The sequence below is a fragment of the Macrosteles quadrilineatus genome, unplaced genomic scaffold (genome assembly GCF_028750875.1).
Source record: "Macrosteles quadrilineatus isolate MER2022 unplaced genomic scaffold, UCM_ALF_1.0 Scaffold_1__1_contigs__length_201487025, whole genome shotgun sequence".
NCBI lineage: Eukaryota > Metazoa > Arthropoda > Insecta > Hemiptera > Cicadellidae > Macrosteles > Macrosteles quadrilineatus.
Genome location: NW_026542594.1, coordinates 44013877 through 44038371, shown reverse-complemented (window position 1 = coordinate 44038371; position 24495 = coordinate 44013877). Strand labels below are relative to the sequence as shown.

At 34.9% G+C, this 24495-nt stretch overlaps 2 protein-coding genes across 7 annotated transcripts in view; both read left to right on the top strand.

The window, feature by feature from the left end:
* LOC128982858 (carboxypeptidase M) overlaps positions 1-24495 on the top strand; it is a 182809-nt gene that overhangs the window by 81098 nt on the left and 77216 nt on the right. For all 6 annotated transcript variants that reach the window (XM_054401902.1, XM_054401901.1, XM_054401898.1 and 3 more), the window contains exons 2-5: positions 5679-5781; positions 6593-6766; positions 7271-7374; positions 20209-20363. In XM_054401902.1, the coding sequence (XP_054257877.1) occupies positions 5692-5781; positions 6593-6766; positions 7271-7374; positions 20209-20363 (523 nt within the window). In that variant the 5' untranslated portion in view covers positions 5679-5691. The remainder of the gene's footprint in view (positions 1-5678; positions 5782-6592; positions 6767-7270; positions 7375-20208; positions 20364-24495) is intronic.
* LOC128982857 (uncharacterized protein K02A2.6-like) lies at positions 14941-17132 on the top strand. The gene has a single exon (XM_054401895.1). The coding sequence runs from the start codon at positions 15200-15202 to the stop codon at positions 17123-17125; it is 1926 nt and encodes a 641-aa protein (XP_054257870.1). The 5' UTR covers positions 14941-15199; the 3' UTR covers positions 17126-17132.

The window sequence follows — 24495 nt, the reverse complement described above, 5'->3', positions numbered from 1 at the left end:
GTTACCATAGTCCGATCATTCTGGTTCGCGAACTCGTTTGAATAAATGTAGGTTTAAACGTTTATACCAAATTTCATCAAAAGCGGATCATTTTTGCTCGAGTTATTGTGCTAACAGACATATATATACATATATACATATATATACATATATACATATATATATATATATATATACATATGAATTTGAACGGATGGTGTTTTTGGCCTCTAGGGACCTCAAAAGGAAAAAAAAAATTGGTCCCGCCTCCAGGTCTTACTATGAGTACTACGGTAATAGCTTATTCCCTATATGGGATAGTTATTTCTCTGACAATCAATTAGCTATAACAGTCTCTCTTGGGAATGAATCAGATGAATATTTCACCATTTTATACTCTTGATTTTATAATGTGATGGATCTATTTCTCGTTTGGATATTTGCCAGATATTAGTTTTGCACTTTGATACACTTCCTAGTTCCTATGCCATGTTTTAAACCCAGATAAAAACACTCAAAACACGTGCAGGTCATTATGGTAAATACCGCCGCCGCAGCAAACCTGCAGACTAAGCGAATTTCCATTTGCCTGATTGGATTTACAATACAATAGTTGACTGGGACGGGTGGCGTCGTCCTGTAATCCAGCTACTAGAAGGTCACGAATTGTGAATATTTATAGGCATGCACTGTGGATGCGATACTCCCTGGTGTGGATTAACGTCCGCACGGGTGAGTACTACGACTATCCGCAGTACTATCCTGATAATTAGACCAATTCGTATATACCAAGGAAAAAAAGTGGTTCGGATTCCCCTATAAACTGTAGGTCCCTTAGTCGCCATTAGCTGTATGGGCTATTAATCAACAGTTGTGTCTAAGGAATGTCGACCTTAGTCACTAACAAGACTACAAGAGCGCGCCACTCATCATACACTCATCTCCATTCATACTTGGCTTAAAATACCTACTTTGTATGGTCGCCATTTCAAAGAAAAGTATAAAGTATACACTAAAATGTCTACTTAAAAATATAACATTTATTTCCTATTTAAATAGAATTAGTTTAACAAGTACTTAGGTTTGCTGAATCAGGGAGGGTAAAAGAGTTTTTTTTTTTTTGTAAATGTTAATATTTAGTAAGAAATAAAAACATTTTCCAAATTTGATCAAAATATGTTCATAAACAAGCAAACTACAACAGTTTACTTGTTCTCTATAAGAATAACATGGGAATTTTAAATTTACATTTTTTGGAATTTTCTCCGTAACCATTAGGCGCATAATAACGCTTCAATATACCAAATTATTTGTTTTTTAAGCTCTACAAAATGGTTTGGAAAGAAATTGCTAAATTTTATGTTTTTTTGGGTCAAAAATGGGAAAACCCTATTTTTACCCCATAAAACCCCCGTAAACCCCCGTTACCATAGTCCGATCATTCTGGTTCGCGAACTCGTTTGAATAAATGTAGGTTTAAACGTTTATACCAAATTTCATCAAAAGCGGATCATTTTTGCTCGAGTTATCGTGCTAACAGACATTTATATACATATATATATATATACATATGAATTTGAACGGATGGTGTTTTAGGCCTCTAGGGACCTCAAAACGAAAAAAAAAATTGGTCCCGCCTCCAGGTCTTACTATGAGTACTACGGTAATAGCTTATTCCCTATATGGGAAATTCGCTAAAACATGATGTGATGTTTTCTGTACACACACTGTTGTAGTTGATTTACAGTAATAGGAGGTCAAAAGTTTCCCTGTTCAGAAGAGAGGGTTTTTGGAGAACAGATGTACTGTTATGAAAACTTTACATTGTTATTTCCCATATACTGTACACAACAAACTGTACCATTATACTCTTATAACACTTTTTCTCACCTAGTTATCAATTTATGATCTCGTACCTGAGGACCGAGCTTTGGATTCAGTGTATTCTATGTTTATTTCCATTTTAAAAGCAATATGAAGGAAACTCATGTTTTAATTACAACAAATTTTGGCCTTTATAAAGCGTTTATAGCTTTTTGGCGTTAAAGCTTCAGTGGGATTTAAATTTATTATGATGGGAATTTTAACCTGGCAATTTCCTTGGTAACCTACACATTAATTTATTTTACAGTCTATGGTAAAAATCACTAGTTTATATAGCTTTAATAGGCTACCCATACTATTATATAAAAATCTAGTGGTGTCTGTCTGTATGTTTGTTACTAATAGGCGCATAAACTACTGAACTGACTGGGCTTAAATTATACAAAAATATAGCTACCATACCAAGGACCTTTATAGGGCTATTCACACTTTGATACTGACCGTGGGCTTTGCCCCTTTGGCTTAAAAAATTGTGAGGTGAGGATTTTAAAAGTAAATATTGATTGGCCTCCATGGCTGCCATGAGGACACATACAATGTTTGCTTCTCTACAATCATGTGACATGTTTATTTTATTCTTATATTTGATGGTTCATTGATTATTGATTTTACGAAATAAGTGAGATTGTGTATATGTTGCTGTATCTAACCCTAATTAATGATTTAAAATTTCGTTAATGTGAATAATTGTATTGAAAGATTTTGGTGTAAAAAGTAGTGAAATTATAAAGTTCACATTTACTTAAATCATTTTAACATTTTTGAACAATTAACATGTGTTTAGAGTAGGGCACACACCTTAAAAATTGAAACTTTTTCTCAAGGAGATAATTAGTTGTATATTTTTGCCATTTTGAGAGAAATATTGTTCACACCATTTGCCTTTTCTCAATTTTTTAAATAATAATTTAATATTACTACCCATAGATTAGTTATGATGTTTTCTAATCCAGAGGTAGCTACTACCTATCTATAGTATAACTTTTGACACTTCCTGTAGATTTCACATTCTATTCTAATAATGAATAGCTTTTTACGAGCGTTTCATGGTCATTACATGTATATTTTCAACAAAGTTCCTCTTAACTTAACCTACCCTCGACATAAAAATTGTTTGAATGACGTTAAATTTCCTAATTTTAAGCTGATATATAAATATTTCATTTTAAAAACAACAATAAAAAACTAAGTTGTATATGCACTTGCCTTTGGTGCATGAATAGTAGGAGCTATAAATAGTAGGGCTAAGTACATTTCTGTTTGTTTTAGTAGTAAGAGTGTTAATGTTTTTGTTTGTTCACATAGTATATAATGAGATATTTTTATAATCAATGCTAAGTGAGCAATGCTTTTTAGAAGCAAGATCACATGTTTCTTTTCATTCAAACCGTAATATTAACCAGATGTTGTAAATTATTGTTTGTCAATGTTTGATTTTATCATTTAAAAGTAAGTACAGTAGAACCTTGATAACAAGACTCTCATGGGGATTGTAAAATAAGACTTGTTATCAAGGTTGACTTCTTATCGAGGTTTGTTATAACATGTGATTAGGGGTTAAATAATTTTAAGGGTATTTGAAAATGAAACTTATTATCGAGGGCGACTTGTTATCGAGGGTCTTCTTATCAAGGTTCCACTGTAAAAGCTTCGAGTTTTTAGCGAATTTCCCATATAGAGAATAAGCTATTACCGTAGTACTCATGGTAAGACCTGGATGTGGGACCGATTTTTTTTTTCGTTTTGAGGTCCCTAGAGGTCAAAAACACCATCCGTTCAAATTCATATATATATATATATATATTTATATATATATGTGTGTGTGTCCGTCAGCATGATAACTCGAGCAAAAATGATCCGATTTTAATGAAATTTGGTACAAACGTGTAAACCTACGTTTATTCGAACGAGTTCGCGATCCAGCATGATCGGATCATGGGAACAGGGGTTTACGGGAGGTTTTATGGGGTAAAAATAGGTTTTTTCAATTTTTGACCCAAAAAACATAAAATTTAGCAATTTCTTTCCAAACCATTTTGTAGAGCTTAAAAAAAACAAATAATTTAGTATATTGAAGCTTTATTATGCGCCTAATGGTTACGGAGAAAATTCCAAAAAAATTGTAAATTTAAAATTCCCATGTTATTCTTATGGAGAATAAGTAGACTGTTGTAGTTTGCTTGTTTATGAACATTTTGATCAAATTTGGAAAATGTTTTTATTTCTGCGTACAGTATAAAAGTCAATGCTAAATCTAGTTCACGAAAATGGGATGTCTCCTTTAATTGCCGAATCCTAAGTCAATGGTACATATAGTTCACATAAATAATGGGATGTCTACTTACAGTATCCAAAGACAATGGTTCATAATCCTAATTGGTTATTCATGTTGTTGCAAATAATGCTCAACGGTATCAATCCGATTGTTCTTTCCTTTTGTTTTCTATTTGATAAATAGTTACAAGTTTTGTTTACCCTTTTGTTGTTATTTTCCAAATACTGTCATGGCAACCAATTAACCCATAAGGCCCACGTTAAATTTCTAAAAGTTTAAATTCGTGTAGGGAAAAGCGTTGTCTGATTTGTACCATTTTCTGATGTATACCTTCCCATGGTTAGTTACTATGTACAGTATTTACTAAATTTTGTGCTGATTACTTCAACCGTTTAGGAGGAGTATTTGTAAAACAAAAGCAGCAGTGTAGTAAAAGAGCTTCGCTCACTTTCCTCAATTATTTACAACATTTAAAGGAAATCGTCGAAGCATTTACGAGATCTTTGTGCAAGTATACATACATACCCGGATGTGCTGTACGGATATGATGAACATAGGTACAAGCAAACATTGCTCTTAAGAGTATAGGATACATAACATGATAACACACCTGTTTTCAATCATCTATTCCAAATTGTATGTGTCCAAACACTATTATACTTCATAACAAGAGTAGAAAGTGAGTCATTACATATATTTGAGACCACGGAAGTGTGACATTTATTTAGCACTTTAAATGGTGTTTTGAACGTTAATTTTCGCTAAACTACAAATACAAAGACTAATTACTTTCTTAATTTAAACAGACTTTGGATATTTCTTTATTACAGTTTGAAATTAAAAAAAAACTCATAGCATATTTTAGGTCATTCCTTCAATTTATAGTTAATATTTTTTACTTTTGTTTTTGTTGTACATTTTTGGTTGTTGAAAATTCAAACAGTTGACAAAACAATAACAAATCTTTATTTGTTTACGTCGGCAAAATCCAAAAAAGACAGTAAACATTAACTTCCCATGGTAAACATTCTTTTTCCGTAGTAAACAATGTAATAAAAAAATTTTGCAGGTGATAAATACATAGCATTGGTTCAAAGTAGTGTAGCGAAAAACTTTTTTGTGTCATACTGCAGCAAAAACAGCCGTTTCAATGCATGCATTGCGGGTCTAAAGCGTAGTAATAGAGATCGTTGGTCTAAAGTAGTATTTTTATTCTCTAGGGAGTAAAAATCATTTTTAGTCTCTAGGGAGTGAAAATCATTTTTAGTCTCTAGGGAGTGAAAATCAGCTGTTGTAAACAGTTATAAATTTATATTGTGGCAATCGTATCGACCAAAACTATTTATCGATTGATTTATTATGTAAGGTCTTAGCCTATTTGTCGATTGCTCGACATATCGATAGTATAATGTAGGCCTACTGTAACACAATCTTAATAGATGAAATTATTGAATTACTTATGAAACAGCTGCTTATTTGCATTAGCAGAATTGAAAACAACCTGGAAGTTGTTGTGTAATGTGACGTTTTGTTGTTACAGGTCAAAGGTAGCCATGAAGCCAGCCGTGTGGCGAGCTTCTGCCACGTTCATCATCATCATCTATCTCTACGTTCTGGCTGTGCAGGAGATCCTAGGAGCCGAGGTGAACATTACAATATTTTTGAAACCTTAGCTAAACCAAACCTACTGAATCTGAATCTTCTTGTATATTATACATGTTGATAAAGAAGAGTCTATATTCTGTGTATTTGTAATGCATATGAGTGTTTCAACCTATCCTTGTTACTTGTTATGTATTGCAAGCAAAGTTTTTCTAGAAAGCATTTACCATGGAGAGAGCCACCAACTTGTCTTACAAGGACATAACGTGGAGAATAACAGGATTCCATATTGCAAAGAAAACAAGTTTCCATCCTTTCTTCATCCCACAGGGCCGGTTCTAGACATTTGTCTATTGTAAGTGAAAAATACACCCGCCGCAGCAAACCTGCCGACTAAGCGAATTTACATTTGCCTGAATTGATTTTCAATTAAATATGTGTTTAATTAACATTATGTTATATGAGTACCTAGTCTTCCTGCTACAGGGAGGCTAAAAAGTGTGTTATTTAGTAAAATCTCAATAACTAGGTATAAAATAAATTAATATACCCAGTTTAATCAAAATATATCCATAAATAAGCAAACTACAACATTTGACAATATTCTCCATAAAATGATTTTTTGAACAAAAATTAAACTTTGCAAAGATCAAGATGTCTCGGGATTGTGGGACGTTCTTGATTTTGCCACGATCACGGTTAATTTGTCCTACACTGGTGTTAGTATAAGGATTTTGTCTCTGGATACATGAAAAAAATGAGTAAATAAAAATACTTAAGAACGTAAAAATGTGTGAACGTCTGCCGGACGAGTCCAAATAGATGACCCATCTACAGTCTGTCATTTTGCAGGTGGTACAGGGAACACATGTAGTGGTAGCCAGTAATCAAGACACGAGTCAACATGTAGTTTCGTCGACAATCCACCACGGCCAAGATGATTATGTCCGAACTCACCACAAGTTGGATGACAAACAAGACGAAGCTCCTCTACAGTATGTTAGAGGAACTGCCTTTGAGGCATCTGTAAGTGGAAGTCTTGATATTTGTATAAGCTTTTGGGGAGAAATGTAAATCTTTATAAATTCAAAAATTTGTTACTCATACAAATTTTTGGATGTCAACATTTTCCTTATTTTTAAAACTGGACACAAGAAATCTCTAGTAGTTTAGTCACAGAAAACAATCTATATCATGTGAAAGACTTTGAATGATACAATTTTAACAAGATGTACCACCCTAAGCGACATAGGTGTGTGTTAATCCTAAGCGAGTCCTAAGTCAACTGCAAACCAGCCATTCTCAATCCTTCTTCAGAAGTATTAGGATGGCAAAACATGTGAATGTTGTATGGTTGTATGTAGCAATTATTAATTTACACTCAACGGTTCTGACACTTAAAACTTGTTGCAACCACTCATTTTTAATCAGAAAATTTCAACACATTTTATTAACTTTGCACAAAAAAACTTAAGTTTTTTCCTCTATAATGCCTAACCACTGATAATTCAATGTTTTCATCAATTCTAGGTGGATGATCCTGATGTACCAGCCACGAGGGCTGTTGGAAGTTCAGGTTATCGTCCTGGCTACAGCGTTGACCCAAGCTATCAGAACCAGAACATCCACTATAGGTACTTTTGTAAAAACTTACCTTTACATAATATACATTAGCAGTTTGAAAAATCTATATTTCTTAATCTCTTAATAGTCTAGTAAATAGAGACAAAAATGGGGGGGGTGGGGGGTTAACTTACAAACGGTCTGGTAGTTCTGTTCTAATTTTTTTATGATTTAATTGTCTAGTATGGTAATTAGGTGTTTAAATGCAAAATACACAATTTTTCCCCCTCTGTGCCCGCCGCCATATTGGAAAAATCTGAAAAAAATCACACACACAAATACCCCCGCCGCAGCAAACCTGCAGACTAAGCGAATTTCCATTTGACTGATTGGATTTACACTGAATTATCTACTTAAAAATATAACATTTATTCTTGATTTAAATAGAATTAGTTTAACAAGTACTTAGGTTTGCTGCATCAGGGAGGGTAACACTTTTTTTTTGTAAAATGTGAATAGGTAGTGAGAAATAAAAACATTTTCCGAATTTGATCAAAATATGTTCACAAACAAGCAAACTACAACAGTTTACTTATTCTCCATAAGAATAACATGGGAATTTTAAATTTACAATTTTTTGGAATTTTCTCCGTAACTATTAGGCGCATAATAACGCTTCAATATACTAAATTATTTGTTTTTTTAAGCTCTACAAAATGGTTTGTAAAGAAATTGCTAAATTTTATGTTTTTGGGTCAAAAATAGGAAAAACCTATTTTTACCCCATAAAAACCCCCGTAAACCCCCGTTCCCATGGTCCGATCATGCTGGATCGCGAACTCGTTCGAATAAACGTACGTTTACACGTTTGTACCAAATTTCATCCAAATCGGATCATTTTTGCTCGAGTTATCGTGCTGACGGACACATATATATATATCTATAAATATATATATATATATATGAATTTGAACGGATGGTGTTTTTGGCCTCTAGGGACCTCAAAACGAAAAAAAAAATCGGTCCCGTGTCCAGGTCTTACCATGAGTACTACGGTAATAGCTTATTCCCTATATGGGAAATTTGCTAAAATGCAGTTTTGGTGCGCTTTAATGGAAAAGAAGACATAATCAATGTTGTAGACAATTAAAATTCCTATAATTACGTTTAATATTTTGTTTCTACAATTTATGGCTAAGAAAATATTCAAAAAAGGGGTAGAACAAATTTTTCAGAAATTTGCCAAAATTCTAACCTTAGATTCCTATAATTCAGCAATGGCCTATTCTAGGAAAACAAGTTGCACAATCAAATTTGTAGAGAATTTAATTACCTACAAAATGCATATATTTTTCTTTGCAAACTGTTTGAAGTGAGGCTTAAGAAATAAATAATATATAAATAAAAAAACTTTTTTAAAACAAAACGTTTTTAAACCCACTAAAAAGTAGAAAATAATTTATAAATATGTTAAGAGTATAAATACTTGTAAGATTTAAAACGAAAAACGTGGGGTGCATGCAATAGATAATTTACAATTACCTTCACCTATTAAACTAATGTATTATTATCAATTAATTGCATGCACCCAACGTTTTTCATTTTAAATCTTACAAGTATTTATACTCTTAACATATTTATAAATTATTTTCTACTTTTTAGTGCGTTTAAAAACGTTTTGTTTTTAAAAAGTTTTTTATTTATATATTATTTTCAACTTTTTAGTCTTTAATGTGTAAATATGTTAAATATATTTTTTATGGCCTGTTAATATTTTGACTATTAATACAACAAACCAAACCCTTATTATCTCTAATCAGATGTTTTATCTTTACTCTAAAATGCTTGTTTTATATTTTTAGAATATATCTGGAGCAGAACCTGTACGGAAATCCCGTGGGAAATATGAAAATTAAATGATATAATATTGCATTGTCATCCATTTGTGAGCTATGTTTCAAATTTCAAGTCTCTAGCTCATCGAGATCTTCGTTTAAGATTGATATCAAAATTTGTAGGAAAGCGACTAGCGAGCTAATAAAAACAAGCCCATGGGGCGTAGGCATAGCCCAATTAAAGGTCCTTAATTAAAGGTATGCACTCACAGATTTGCCATCATCACCATCATTCATTTATCTACTGTATTTCTCGACCAAAAAAAAATTAATTTGATTTTTTCCAGAATCCTTACTTTAATCAAAGATGTATTTCACCAGTTCTAACTACATTATCCTATGTTTTGGTTTAAGAACCGTCAGTGAAATGCCAGCTTTCATTTTAGCTGTTGATTATTAAGATCGGACGTATTATTCAGCACGCTGCTGAATCACAAACAACCCAAACTTTTCCAAAAATGGAGTTATTTATCTTCAATTGTACAACAGTAACCGTCAATTTTGACGGGTTTCACATAGTTTGATCTTATTTTGTTTAACTAAATGAATTTTTTTTTAATGTACAGGGTGGGGCAATGAAAGCGCCTCAATTTGTAAGCAGTACAAACTCGATAATATTCACGCTATGGATATAAATAGCACATCAAAACACAGCTTATCTTTTGCCATTTTAACTTAACAAAGTCATTTTTCCATTTCTTGAGAACAAAATCCTGCAAGTGACGTCCTTGTCCTACTTGACATTAGGCACTAAAAAACTCCATCAAATACTCCTCCAGCATTTCTTCAGGAATCACTTTAGTTTTTGGACAATTCTTAGCTTCGGTTCAAGCAAATCTGTGGGAGTGGGGTGACTTTGAAAAACCTTGAACTTCAAGTAACTTATTAGAAACCCCCCCTTCCAAAAAAAAGGAGCCAACGTAAAGCTTTCAACAACAACAGCTTCCTGGCAAATCTCTTTGGACTTTGAGTTACTGCGACTCGCACTCTTTCAACATTTGCTGGTGTACAGAGTTTTGCGGCACCCACCGATTATTTTTAAGGTTTAAGTGTTTATCGTAAATAATTTTACCCAGTTCACCATTGTTTTCCAATCTGGAACAGTGCCATGTTGACCAAGGATGGAATGTGGTCCAAACAATCTCTGGGTTTTTGCACAAAAACCACTATTTTAAAAATAGGTTTGCACATCAAAATCTCAGTGTTAATAGCCTCGGGCATAATATTTACTAAAATAACATAGTTTAATTGATGTTTTAAGCACAGCTGATCATTCGTTGTTGCAAAAATTAACATGTGACGGCTAAAACAAATTGTGGCGTTCTCATTTGCCCCACCCTGTACTTGCTGTGTATCAGGCCATTGCTGAATTACAGCGATCTAAAGTTAAAATTTTGGCAAATTTCGGAAAAACTGGATTTCCCCCTTCCTATTAAGTGAATAATTTCTTAGCCATAAGTCGTAGAAACAACATATTAAATGTAATTATAGGAAATTTAATTGTCTACAACATTGACTAAATCTTCTTTTTCACTAAAACGCACCAACACTGAGATATATAGGCGAAAATCTCAAGAAAGTGCCGATTTTTTGTTATTTTTCCAATGTGGTGGCAGGCGCAGAGAGGGAAAATTGTGCATTTTGCATTTTTAACTCCTACTTACCATCCTAGGCAACATATAAAAAATTTTGATCTACCGGACCGTTTGTAAGTTAACATACCTTTATTCACTGGATTATAATCTCCCTTAACACATTGAAAGCATTAAAAATATCAGTGGGTGCTTCCCCAGGGCCTGAAATTTTATTTTACATATAAGATCCTGTACCTTTTGTTCCTAGAAGTGAGGATCCACTTCAGAAATGGTGTTTTGAGCAGTTTTTCCCAATAAAAATGGTCATTGGTGACCGGCCAGCCCGCGCACTGAAGTTTGTAGCACATGAAGCAACTGAAGTTTGTTCACATGTTAATTTTTGCAACAACGAATGATCAGCTGTGCTTAACTTGAAGTTTGTAGGCACCGTGACGAAAATACTCCATTTTTGGTCTCACAAACACTGTTTTTCACACTAAAAATGTTAAAGCAAAAATGTTAGCACTATAACTAATATTTACAATTATATAAAGCCCCTTTCTCCCTCCCAACCATTGGTTTTTTCAATCACAGTGAATCTTGGAACTGCTGAAAACAATTTGGTATTGGGGAGTCCATCTTTATTTAAAGGCACATAAACTAACATAAAAATAATAAGGTACTTTCCTGTTAAAGGGAACATTCATTATTATCGAAGATTTTTTCTCGATATATCGATGTTTTTGTTTTCCGATCCATTACAAATTGACAACAAGAAATGAAACTGTTCTAAGCTAACCTAACATAACCAACCATACTTGCTGTACCATTTAAAAATCCCCTTTGGGTTTGAATATAAAAGGCAAGTTTTAAACGCGGAATTTTTAAATGTTACAGCAAGTTTGGTTAGTTATGTTAGGTTATTTATTTTAGAACAGTTTCATTTCATTAATGTTTGTTGATACTGAACAATATTTTTTGTCATTGTCAGCTGATATGTTTCAATTTGTTAATATCCATATATCGAGAAAAAAAATCATCGATAATAATGAATGTTCCCTTTAACAGGAAAGTACCAATAATAAAATATCATGTTGTGTTGTATGAAAAAAAAAACACAAAAGATATAAGTCAATAAATTGTTCAAGTGGGAATCTACTGGTCTCAGGCGAGTGGTCATTGGTGACCGGCCAGCCCGCGCACTGAAGTTTGTAGCACATGAAGCAACTGAAGTTTGTTCACATGTTAATTTTTGCAACAACGTGTTACCGGTCCGCAGGAACAACGGGCAAAACACACACAATATAGGTAATGTAACGCTACCATCGCACACCAGAGCATATTTTAAAAGGGATTTCCACTGGGCGACAGTGGCGCCGGACTTACCGGAGGGTGTGGGGGGTCCCATTAAAAAGGGGATTTCGAGGGTTCACGCCCGAACATTTTTGCATAGATTTAAGTGAAAATCACAGATTTATAAGTATCTTTTAATTAATTTTTCAATTTTATTTGTTTGTAAATAGTCCATAATCTCATTTAATTACGTATTCTAGAACGTTGTAAAAGGCCAAGGCTCCCTTTACAACCTCTTGGGCCATACAATCATAGCTCAATACTTTAAAATGTTTACATAGTGTTATTTTTTTAATTCTGATACATTTAAAATGTGAATCATCAAAAAAAAAAAAAATGCCGGCACCACCCATAGTCACTGGGCGACAAAATCACAGCGCTTTTTCTTGTCCGGTACAAATTTTGCAATAAAATTAAACTAACTTCCTGATGAGCTAGAGACTTGAAACTTAAAACATATCTCACAAATGGATGACAATACAATATTATATAATCGAATTTTCATATTTCTCTTGGGCTACCCCCATGGGCTTGTTTTTTTATTAGCTCGCTGTTATGTATCAAGAAATAAGTCCATATGTTTTATTTATAACATCTGTCAGATGACTGTTTACATTATTATGTTTTGTTTACTTTTTAGTTTAGTCTGATTTGTGAGTTCAATAAATTCGGTTGTGTTAATTATGTTTTAATTTACTAAACTGGCGACGAGGATAATTGGATAATGGATCTCAATAAGCCTGATCGTTTTGACCCCCATACAAATCCTGCAAGTGTCGCACAGCGTTGGGGTACATGGATTAAGCAATTTGAGAGGTATGCTTTAGCTGCAGACATTACCAGTGATGTAAGGAAAACTGCACTAGTACTTAATCTAGCTGGTGAGGAAGTGGCTTACATTTTTGACAGTTTACCACAACCTAATGAAATAACGTACAAAAATGTTATAAAACTATTAACTGACTATTTCGCTCCTACCAAAAATGTCCTTTTTGAAATATTTAATTTTAGGAAGTGTCATCAAGCAGAATCAGAGTCGTTTAACTCTTTCTATTCTCGACTAAGAACATTAGCTGTGAACTGTGAATTCAAAGACTTGGATAGGGAATTAATTATGCAAATTTTGATTGGATCTAGAAGTGATGAGTTAAGGAATAAAATTTTGAAAGAACCTACTATTAAACTTCAGGATGTTGTTATTGCAGCTAAGTCAAATGAATTATTTCAAACTCAAAGCAAGGAACTTTCTTTCAGTAGCTCAAGTTTTGCTAATGCACATAAAATTGACCATTCAAACAGGAAATTTGTTGCATTTAACAACAATCCAGCTCACTCTGTTACACCTAATGTTTGTCTTGGTTGTGGACTAAGACATTTTAGAAGGGATTGTCCCCATCTTCAGACTACTTGTAATATTTGCAAGAAAATTGGGCATCTAGCACGAGAGTGTAAAGGAGGGAAACCACGCCCCAAAGAATATTTTAGCCAAAAACACGGATCAAAGGGACAGCGGGCTCATGAAGTTTTGTCAGAGGAAACCAATTATGAACAAGAAGAAACTTTTCCACCTCAATCAAATAACGAAACAACTCAATACGTCCAGGAAGTTAACTGCACTAAAGTACCGGAACTGTATACCACTGTCAACATAAATAATCACAAAGTTCTAATGGAAGTTGATACTGGTGCAGGTGTTTCTATCATAGGAGGAGAACTATGGAATACAATTTCTCATAAAAACTGTAAACTACAACCTTCTCCTTGGAAACTCAAGGATTACAGTGGTAAACCTGTAAGTGTTTTAGGTCAGACTAATGTTTATGTGAAATACGGTAAGTTCAATGGTTTCCTTCCGTTAGTCATAACTGAAGGTAATAGAAATAGTTTATTGGGGCGTAATTGGCTAAAAAGTCTTAACATTGAAGTAAACGGAGTACTTTCAATCAACTGTCATGAATCTGAAGTTCTTAATAAAGCTCAGCTGGATGTTCAACATCTGAAAAGTGAATTTTCCGATGTATTTTCAAATTCTTTAGGGTGCTATAAAGGACCTCCGATCGAACTGAAAATTGACCAGAATTATAACCCAATTCACTTAAGAGCGCGCCCTTTACCTTATGCATTGCAGGCCCCAGTAGAAGAAGAGCTGAATAAGTTAGTTAATCAGGGAGTGTTAGAACCTGTTCAGGTATCGGATTGGGCCACACCAATTGTTGTTTCCGTAAAAAGCAATGGTAAAATACGAATTTGCGGTGGTTATAAGGCAACGTTAAACAAAGCTATCCAAGATCATCTGTACCCTATTCCACCAATCTCTCAGCTCTTAGCAAACTTAAACCAAGGGAAATATTTTGCTAAGTTAGATTTAGCCCAAGCTTATCAACAACTGGTTGTTGATGAGAAGTCGGCGCTAGCTCAGACACTAATTACACACAAGGGTGCTTTTAAACCAAAAAGACTACAATTCGGTATTAGCTCAGCTCCATCTATATTTCAACTTTTTATTGAGGGTTTGCTTTCGGGCTTGGACAATGTAATCCCTTACTTTGATGATATTTTGGTTAAAGCAGGAACAATACACGAATTGATTACCACATTAAGACAAGTATTCACTCGTTTTAGAGATGCAGGGATTACACTCCAAAGCGAAAAGTGTTCTTTGTTATCTACATCAGTTGACTTCTTTGGGATTTGTTGTGAGCTCTGACGGAATTCGTCCTAACCCGGACAAAGTCAAATCCATTCAAGATGCTCCTGAGCCGACTAACAAGGAACAACTGCAGGCATTTTTAGGTTTACTTAATTTCTATCACTGTTTTTTACCCAACAAAGCCAATGTTGCAGAACCTTTACATCGCTTATTGGACAAAAATGTTAAATGGCGGTGGGAGGAAAAACATAAACTTGCTTTCAATGCTTCAAAGAAGCTCCTTTCTTCCGATAGTATACTGGCTCATTACAATCCCTCCAGCCATCTTATACTAACTTGTGATGCATCTCCTTATGGTATTGGTTGTGTGCTTAGTCAGGTTCGAGGGGAAAAGGAAGTTCCAATTGCGTTTTATTCCAGGACAATGAGTCAGTCAGAACGAAGATATGCTCAAGTAGATAGGGAAGCACTTTCCATCATTGGAGGGGTTAAAAAATTCCACAATTACTTATATGGGAGGCATTTTGAAATTAGAACAGATCATAAGCCACTTCTGGGTCTTTTCACTGTGGATAAACAAACACCAAACACACTGTCACCTCGAATGATTCGCTGGAGTATCCTTTTAAATGGATATGACTTTGATCTTGTATACAAACCGGGGATTTCTATTCCGAATGCTGATGGTTTGAGTCGTCTTCCATGTTCCTCCAATGTTGTTGATCAAGAGATAAATGAAGTCTTGAATGACGTGCTATACATTGAATCCGATGAGGTTAAACCAATCACCGCTAATATAATAGCAAAAGAAACAGAAAAGGATCCACTTCTATCTAAAGTACTATTATGGACTCAACGTGGTTGGCCAACTCATAACTCAGATATCAACCTTACGCCTTTCATTTCTCGTCAAAATTCAATTTCTCAATACAAACAATGTTTACTTTGGGGAACTAGGGTGATCATTCCATCCACTCTCAGGCAACAAGCTCTGAAGCTTCTACACATGGGACATGAGGGCATTGTTCGAACAAAGGCGTTGGCTCGAAGCTATTTCTGGTGGCCAAAACTTGATCAAGACATAGAAAACATAGTGAATTCTTGTCAAGCATGTCAACAAAGTCGTCACAACCCTCCAAGAGCAACAGTTCTTCCCTGGGAGAAAACGAAACAACCCTGGTCTCGTCTCCACATAGATTTCGCTGGGCCCTTCCAAAACAAGTTGTTTTTGATTGTTGTCGATTCTTTCAGCAAATGGTTAGAAGTAGTTTTGGTGCCTTCTACAGATTCAAGATCAACTATAAAGGTCCTCAGAAGCCTTTTCGCAACACATGGTGTTCCAGACACAATAGTATCTGATAACGGGTCGGCTTTCACTTCACAAGAATTTCGATCGTTTAATGAAAGCAATGGCATCCGCCACGTCGTGGTTGCACCATACCATCCGTCATCGAATGGTCAGGCAGAAAGGATGGTCCAAACGACAAAAAATTCTTTGCGACGAATACTTCAAGGAGATTGGCAAAAAAGATTGGCTCAGTTCCTAATATCATCTCATATAACGCCAAATTGTTCTACTAATATGTCACCGAGTGAACTGCTGTTCGGAAGGCGTATTAGAACCATCTTAGACAGAGTTCACCCAGATTATTCTTCAAGTGACAAAGAAGAGAAAATCTTGGATAAAGCGCTTCACGATTACCAACAGTCACCTCAGAGGAAATTTAAAGAAAATGACTCCGTATTTGCAAGAAACTATAATCAGCGAGGACCAAAGTGGATTCCTGCTAAAGTCACTAGAATAACCGGGCCACTGAGCTACCATTTGATAACAAAAGAAGGCATTGAAATACGACGTCATATTGACCAATTGAGACCTCGCTCAGAAACATCAAAAGCATCTACTAACTCACACTTGGATAATCCTGAATCTCCAGTAAACCCACCATTCCACCCACTACTCCAGAATCCTATTCAAATGAGAACACCAGAAGCACATCATATCACTCCAGTGCAACCACCATCAATGGTTCGCAATCCTATTATGATGAGAACACCAGACGTACAACCAATGCGACCATCAGTGATGCAACAATCTCGCAATTCCTTTAGTGGTATAGAAGGTTCAATTAACCCTCATCAAGAAGATGCTGGTTTCAACGTTTCTGGTTTAATTCAAGACTCCACTAGCATGAGCACGAGTCCACAACCTGTTCGGTCACGTGTCTCTAGATCAAACTCCCAAAACACTTCAATGAGCATGAGTCCTCGACCTGTTCGTATCCGTCGACCACCGGCATATCTGAAGGACTACCTAACGGGGGGAGGAGTGTTATGTATCAAGAAATAAGTCCATATGTTTTATTTATAACATCTGTCAGATGACTGTTTACATTATTATGTTTTGTTTACTTTTTAGTTTAGTCTGATTTGTGAGTTCAATAAATTCGGTTGTGTTAATTATGTTTTAATTTACTAAACTCGCTTTCTTGCTTGGTACAAATTTGGCAATCAATTTTAAACCAACTTCCCGATGAGCTAGACACTTGAAACCTGAAACATAGCTCACAAATGGATGAAAATGCAATATTATATCATTTTATTTTCATATTTCCCTTGGGCTAAGGCCCATGGGCTTCCATATCTTTCATGTTTACATTTTGAAAAGATGTAAATATATCAATTGAAGTCAGCTGTAAATACTTAAATTTGACAGTTCGAAGAGCAGAGGTTAAGAGGTACAGGTTCTGCTCCCGAGATTTTCTAAAATATAAAACAAGCATTTAAAAGTAAAGATAAACATCTGATTACAGATAATAAGGTTTTGGTTATGTAATAACGGGCCATGTAATAGCTATTTACCTTACAAGAGGAGTAAGAGCGTTTTTACATGCAGGTGAATGTTGTGCAACGAGTGGAAGCGAGTTGCATAATTTACCTAAGTGATGTAAACACGCTCTTGCGTAACGTGTAACGTACAAGATTTTACCTGACCCGACAATATATAGGGGGTTACGTACAATATTTCTCATTATCCATTTCACTCATCTTCTAACAGTAACGTTCTATTACAAACAAAAGCTAGGTTAGGAAAATACTTCAAAGCATAACAATAAAATTCAAGCGCACAGCTGATTTCTAGCGTTGAACGTAGTTGGCTCCATAGAGGTATATTTTTTAAGTTGAGCACTCAATGTTATTTAAATGGGTTTCATTACTTCACCGAGTGAGTTTTTGAAACTTTACTTCACTTGTGAAGTAAAGAAGCTGTATACATCACGCTTGGGATAGGGAAGTTTAACATGGCGGGCTAGGTAAAATAGGTTTAAGATATTTACACATTAAAGACTAAAAAGAAGAAAATAATTTATAAATAAAAATACTTTTAAAAAATGCCACGTTTTTAAACGAACTAAAAAGTAGAAAATAATTTATAAATATGTGGAGGGAATAAATACTTGTAGGATTTAAAACGAAAAACGTGGGGCGCATGCACTGGATAATAATAGTTCAATAGGTGAAGATATAGCGCGCCCCACGTTTTTTGTTTTAAATCTTACAAGTATTTATTCCCTCCACATATTTTTAAATTATTTTCTACTTTTTAGTGCGTTTATAAACGTGGTATTTTAAAAAACCCTTCAATTTACTAATTTTACAATTAGTAAATTGTACTAAAGCTTTTCACATTTTGACGATATTCTGTGCTCTAAGGTCACCAGATTTTATCTTGTGTTAATATTTATTGGTCTTTTCCAAAAATTTTGCATCACCATTCACAAACCTCAATTTATGGTGGATCTTAAAAACACAATTGAATCCGGAATGGTAACTGGGAAATGCTGGGACGTGTAATGGAAGAATTTAAATGATTGAACGTGAATGAAAATGATTGAATCATGAATTAATGAAAGTGGACACCATTTGACTTACATTATTTTCCACAAGTAAAGAGGTCTGACAAGTGTATCCAACTGTGGTTAGTAAATAAGGAATTTCTTAAATGGCAAGAGTTTACGAAGATTTTAAAGTCATAATTGATACAAAATCAACTGAGTAATGCTTATTTTGAAAATGGTGTTTTTTTGCCTCTGGGGACTTTAAAACAAACAAAAAAACTGGTCCCGGGCCTGGGCCTTACCATGAGACCTCGGGTCTTAGCTGATATTCCTAATAGGAGAAATTCACTAATACCTACTCAGTAAAAATGTAAAAAATTACTATAATAACGATAATATAGCCAAAACAAAACTGGGGTTAGTGATGTGCACTTTTCTTAATTCAATTGATAATCTAACTTGTCTTGGAGATTGAAGTTGTATTAGGTATATAAACATCCCACACAATTTTTTATCTATACTATATGTTTTTTTTAACATGTTTAACTTCATTATTTTGAATTTTAGCCTCCTGATCGCATTTAAATACTATAAATTGGTGTAAAACACCTGCATTTATGCGATCTTGTTTGTAGCTGAGTTGCTACCGGTTTCAACTCACATTGGAGTCATCTTCAGGCAGTTATAAGATGTCTTCTCGCTTCATTCGAAGTTCGTCAATGGATAATAAATAAATAAACAAAACACAAACACGTACACGGACATAAAAAAGAACATTTAAAGCTGTAAAATACTGAAAACGGTAGGCCTACGGGACACGACACGACGTGATCGGGAGAAAGTTATGTCTAGACTCCTTCTCCGTTTTCAGTATTTTACAGCTTTAAATATTCTTTTTTATGTCCGTGTACGTGTTTGTGTTTTGTTTATTTATTTATTATCCATTGACGACCTTTGAATGAAGCGAGAAGACATCTTATAACTGCCTGAAGATGACTCCAATGTGAGTTGAAACCGGTAGCAACTCAGCTACAAACAAGATCCCATAAATGCAGGTATTTTACACCAATTTATAGTAACATGTTTAGCCTCTGAATCACGTAATTTACTAATAAAAAGGTTAAATACCTGTAGTACTTGTCCGTGATCCTGTTTTTTGGTCAGCGACCCAGGTTTCGAACCTAAAGGTTCATTTTCAAGCTGATACCATGGTTAAACTCCTTCTAAGCACACAAATCCTCTTCATAACTGTGAAGAGTCGTTGAACACACGAACACGAACACGAAAACACAAACATTAAACAAAATTGGCCAATTAATATAATACTGGTACGGTAGCGTGCGTGGTGTAGCCTGCAAAAGATGAGTGATGACTCATCATGGTATCATGATATCAGCTTGAAAATGAATCTTTACGTTCGAAACCTGGGTCGCTGACCTAAAAAACGGGATCACGGACAAGTACTACAGATATTTAACCTTTTTATTAATACTATATTATGTGTTTTAAGTTTTGATCATGTGCATTACGGTATTTTTAATGTTTTGTATGACATACAAGAATAGAAAATAAGTTTTTTTTTTGCTATTCACAGCAATGCACACAGCACTGGCACAGCACTCTTTGATGATGGCTATGGACTCGAGTTCAAATATCACAATTATGACCAGATGACTAAGTTTCTTAGAACTACTTCCTCTCGCTATCCTAACCTCACAGCTCTCTACTCTATTGGGAAGTCTGTTCAAGGTATGTATACAACTTTAAATATGATTATATCTACAAATCCTTATATCAATCAGCTATAGTTAGGAGTGCAACAAACATTATTATAACTGTTGGTATTTCTTTCTACATCATACTTCTATGACTAAACTTAAGCTCAATGAAGCACATCAATTAGAGACATATACAAGGGATGTATAAAATAATCTGGATATAGACTTGTCTCACAAGGGATTTCGTTCTGACGTTGCTAGGTGCGCGCTGATCTCGTAAATTTAAACTCAGTCGCCAGACGGTGCCCAGCGTGACAACGAGAGCATTCTCGCGCTGTCCGTTTTTTTCACAATTTAAAAATCCCGTATCAAGGAACGCTGCGTTTAAAAATCCTGCCAGTTAAGAGGTATTTATCATGATATATCTCAAAATCTAGCGGAAGGATTGATGAAATTTTGGAATTAGGGACTTATAGCCCTAAAATCCTGATTGACAACAGCCACTACCTCAGGAAAATTCACATTTCGCTACACAACTCATTTGAAAATTTAAAAATTGTAGGTTGCCAAGAAAGTAACTATGTTGATTGGAATTTTATATTGTAACATAAAATAGGATGATATTTCTGTGGATATTTCTGTAGGATGATATTTAAAGGAGAAAACACACAGGGTCTCCACCGACCAGGAAAACCAGAAAAACCGGGAATCATGCTTAATTTTTTGAAACCCGGAATTATGCGTGAATTTTATATTTTACCGGGAATATTCAATGACGTTTCCGTGATCGCGGGAGACGACGATGACGTTTCCATGACGGCGGGAGACGACAGTGACATTTCCATGATCGCTGGAGACGACGATGATGTCAAAACAGCCACGTGATTTGTTGGTGATTTTGCCGCGATCCCGCATGATGATGATGACGTAACCCGAAGAAATAATGTAAAAATATTTTCAACTTTTTTCCGATACAGTGTATGCAAAAACTGAGGGACACTATAGTTTGAATCTCGGAATTTTCAAATGCAAACATATGTCATGTTATACATCATTTAAAGGTTTTTAAAGACAAACATTTTGGCGAAAACAGAAATGAATTATCATTTTCCGTTTCAAAATGGCAGCAGTTTATTTGAAAAAAAAAACCAATATGTTTTTAATACTCTGTGTTTCCTATACCAATGCACTTAGCCCTTCTCCTGTTGAATTTTCTTACTCGTTATGAAATTAGTTTTACCGTGATATGCTAAAAGTAAAGTTTTTTTTTAATAATAAAAATTCCAAAAAAATAGATTTTTAAAAATTTGCAAATGCCCATTGCTCAAAATTTTTAATCAGCAACATATGTCAAAAGGAACATTATTTTATAGGTTTTTATTCCTTAACAACTTTGTAATTAAGACCTTATTTGCTTTTGTATCTCTTTTAGTTTTTGTGTAAATAACAAAAATTGTTATTTGTGCAACTAGTGAGCAAAGTGAGCAATTGCACTTTACACTTGAGTTGCACATTATATTTTTCCTACAGTTACCATAAAACAAATAAATGGGTAAAGAAACGTGCCTTCACGTTGCAAATCTGGAGTGAGACAATGTTAACATTAATTGTCTCACTGATGAGCGAATTGGCCACTTTGCTTTCTCAAATCAGTGAGAGAACATGTACATTGTTAGGTAACTGTAGGAAAACCTAATTTTCCTATATAAAATGCATGTTATTTGGGTTTAACCCTAAATTAAATGGGGGATTTAGTCTAAACCTTCAGTATCCAATAGTCAATGGTCTAAACCCAAATAAAATGCATTTGATATAGGAAAATTAGGTTGTTTAAACTACACAAGTTGGTTCTATGAATTCATTTGCATTAAAAGGTTATAAGGTTTACCAAAAGTGTGCAGCACTCTTTTTGCATTTATGACAACAGCTAATTTGAACCAAGCAGTAACAAAAAGCTGTGAGAACTTTACTTTTTTCTATTGTTTCGGTGCAGTGGTAGAACATTATGGCTATGGTAGATTTGCTATAGTATAGTATACAGTAGACAATATTTCATTATTTACATAATTCATGTCAACAAATTGTTGATGGTTAACTTAAAACTATTTACAACATTGTAGGGTTGAGGGGAAGATCCACTGGTGCTGTTTTTTTTTTTTCAGGAATTCGGCTTCTGTGTAAAATGGTCTGTCCTGTAGCCATGATGTCAATTTGTTCTTGAAGTGTGGCAGTGGTAGTGTCTTGAGCTGCTCAGGTAGATGGTTGTAATACAAAGCTCCTTTGTACGCTGGTTTCCTTTCAAATAGGCTGAGATGGTGTGGTGGCAAGGCAAAGTTTGAGGCATGCCTTGTGTTGAATTGGTGCATGTCCTGGTGTCTTGTTTGTTGTGAGCTTATTGCGTGCAGGATTGTTTCACGTATGTAGAGTGATATTACTGTGAGGATTTTGAATTGTTTGAAGTGTTCTCGGCAGCTTTCCTGATATTGTATGCCTGCCAGGCATCTGATTGCTCTTTTCTGTCGTTTGAGGACCCTTTCTATGTTTGTGTTGGCTGTTCCTCCCCATTTAGTTATGGTATACCTCAGATGTGATTCAAAAAGGGCAAAGTAAGCTACTTTAGCCACGTCCAGGCCACTTATTTGCTTCATTCTGCGAATCACGTAGATGCCTGAAGAAAGCTTCATGCAAAGTTGATCTACATGTGGTTTCCAAGTTAGTTTTGAATCAATCATAACACCTAGGTGCTTCGTTGTTTCTTTTAATTCTACTTGAGGCAGTGGTTTTAGTCGTGTGTTCTTGTTTTTGGTCGCAAAAGCCATTTGTACTGTTTTTGTTTCATTTAGGACTAGATAATTTTCTGAGCAGTATTGTTTAGTTTGGTTGAAATAGGTAATTGTGTTTCTTTCTAGCATTACTGCTTGTTTATCAGTAATTGTGAGGACTGTATCGTCTGCATACATGACTGTATGACAGTCGCTTTGAAGCCAGTCTGGCATGTCATTTGTGTGATGGAGGAATAATACTGGGCCGAGCACAGAGCCTTGAGGTACCCCTCTTATTACATTAGCAGTTTTTGAGTGGACTTTTTGAGTGGTGTTGTTGTTGGTGAGTTGATTTTAACAAGTTGTTTTCTATCTTTTAGATAGCTTTCAAACCAATCTGCTTCTTTTCCTGTTATGCCCAAGGTTCTTAGTTTTTGGAGTAGCTGGGCATGGTTTAGGCAGTAAAACGCCTTGCTGAAGTCTAAAAATAGACTAGTGACCATGCAGCCCTCATGTTCTATAAGTTGTATCAGGGCTGTTGCTGTTGATCTCTCTTTCAAAAATCCATGCTGTTGGTTTATAAGAAGGTTGTGGTGTTCAAGGTGGGTCAGTAGTCTCTGAAGAACAATTTTTTCAATTATTTTTGAGAATGTGGGAATGAGTAAGATTGGTCTGTAGCTTCCAGTGTCAGTTTGTGGTCCTTGTTTATACTTTGGATATATTTTAGCTATCTTCATTTTGTTGGCAAAACTCCTTGGTTCAGGGAATTGTTTTGATTTTGTTTGTGAGCGGGCTGGTAAGTGCTTCTTTACATTCTTTAGTAATTTTTGCTGATATTTCATTGATGCCTGAGGAAGTTTTTGGTTTTAAGGAGACTATAGCTTTCATTACTTCTGCATGTGTTGTTGGGTGAAACTACAGGTTGTGGTCTGTTATGGGTGGTATGACTTGGGGGATGCTGTTTGGGTTTGTGTTGTTGTTGGCTTCTTGGAGTGTCCTTTCTGCTACTGTGGCAAAGAAAGTGTTGAAGTGGTTTGCTACTTCATGAGGGTCACTTTTTTGTTCTCCATTTAATTGAAGCATTAGTTGGTTTTCTGTGCTTCTTGCTGCTTTTCTTTTATTGTATTACCTGCCACAGAGCTTTTGATTTATTTTTTGCCTGGTTGATGTGTGCTGCAGTGTTTTCTTTCTTGAGGGTTTTCAGTCCTAGGTCATATTCTTTTTTCTTGGCTGCTGTCTCTGCTTTGTCTTCCGCTTGCCCTGTACGTTGTTCTTTTTCCAAGGCATTAATGTAGTTGTTTTTTGGCCTTGTGCATTCATTGTCCCAATACTGCCTTTTTTTGTGCTGTCGCCTTCTTACAGTTCTAAGGGGGCAGGTTTCATTGAGAGCTGTTTGTATGG

Excerpts from the sequence above, each read along its gene's own strand:
- LOC128982857 (XM_054401895.1), top strand. The coding sequence starts at position 15,200 with ATGAGTCAGTCAGAACGAAGATATGCTCAAGTAGATAGGGAAGCACTT.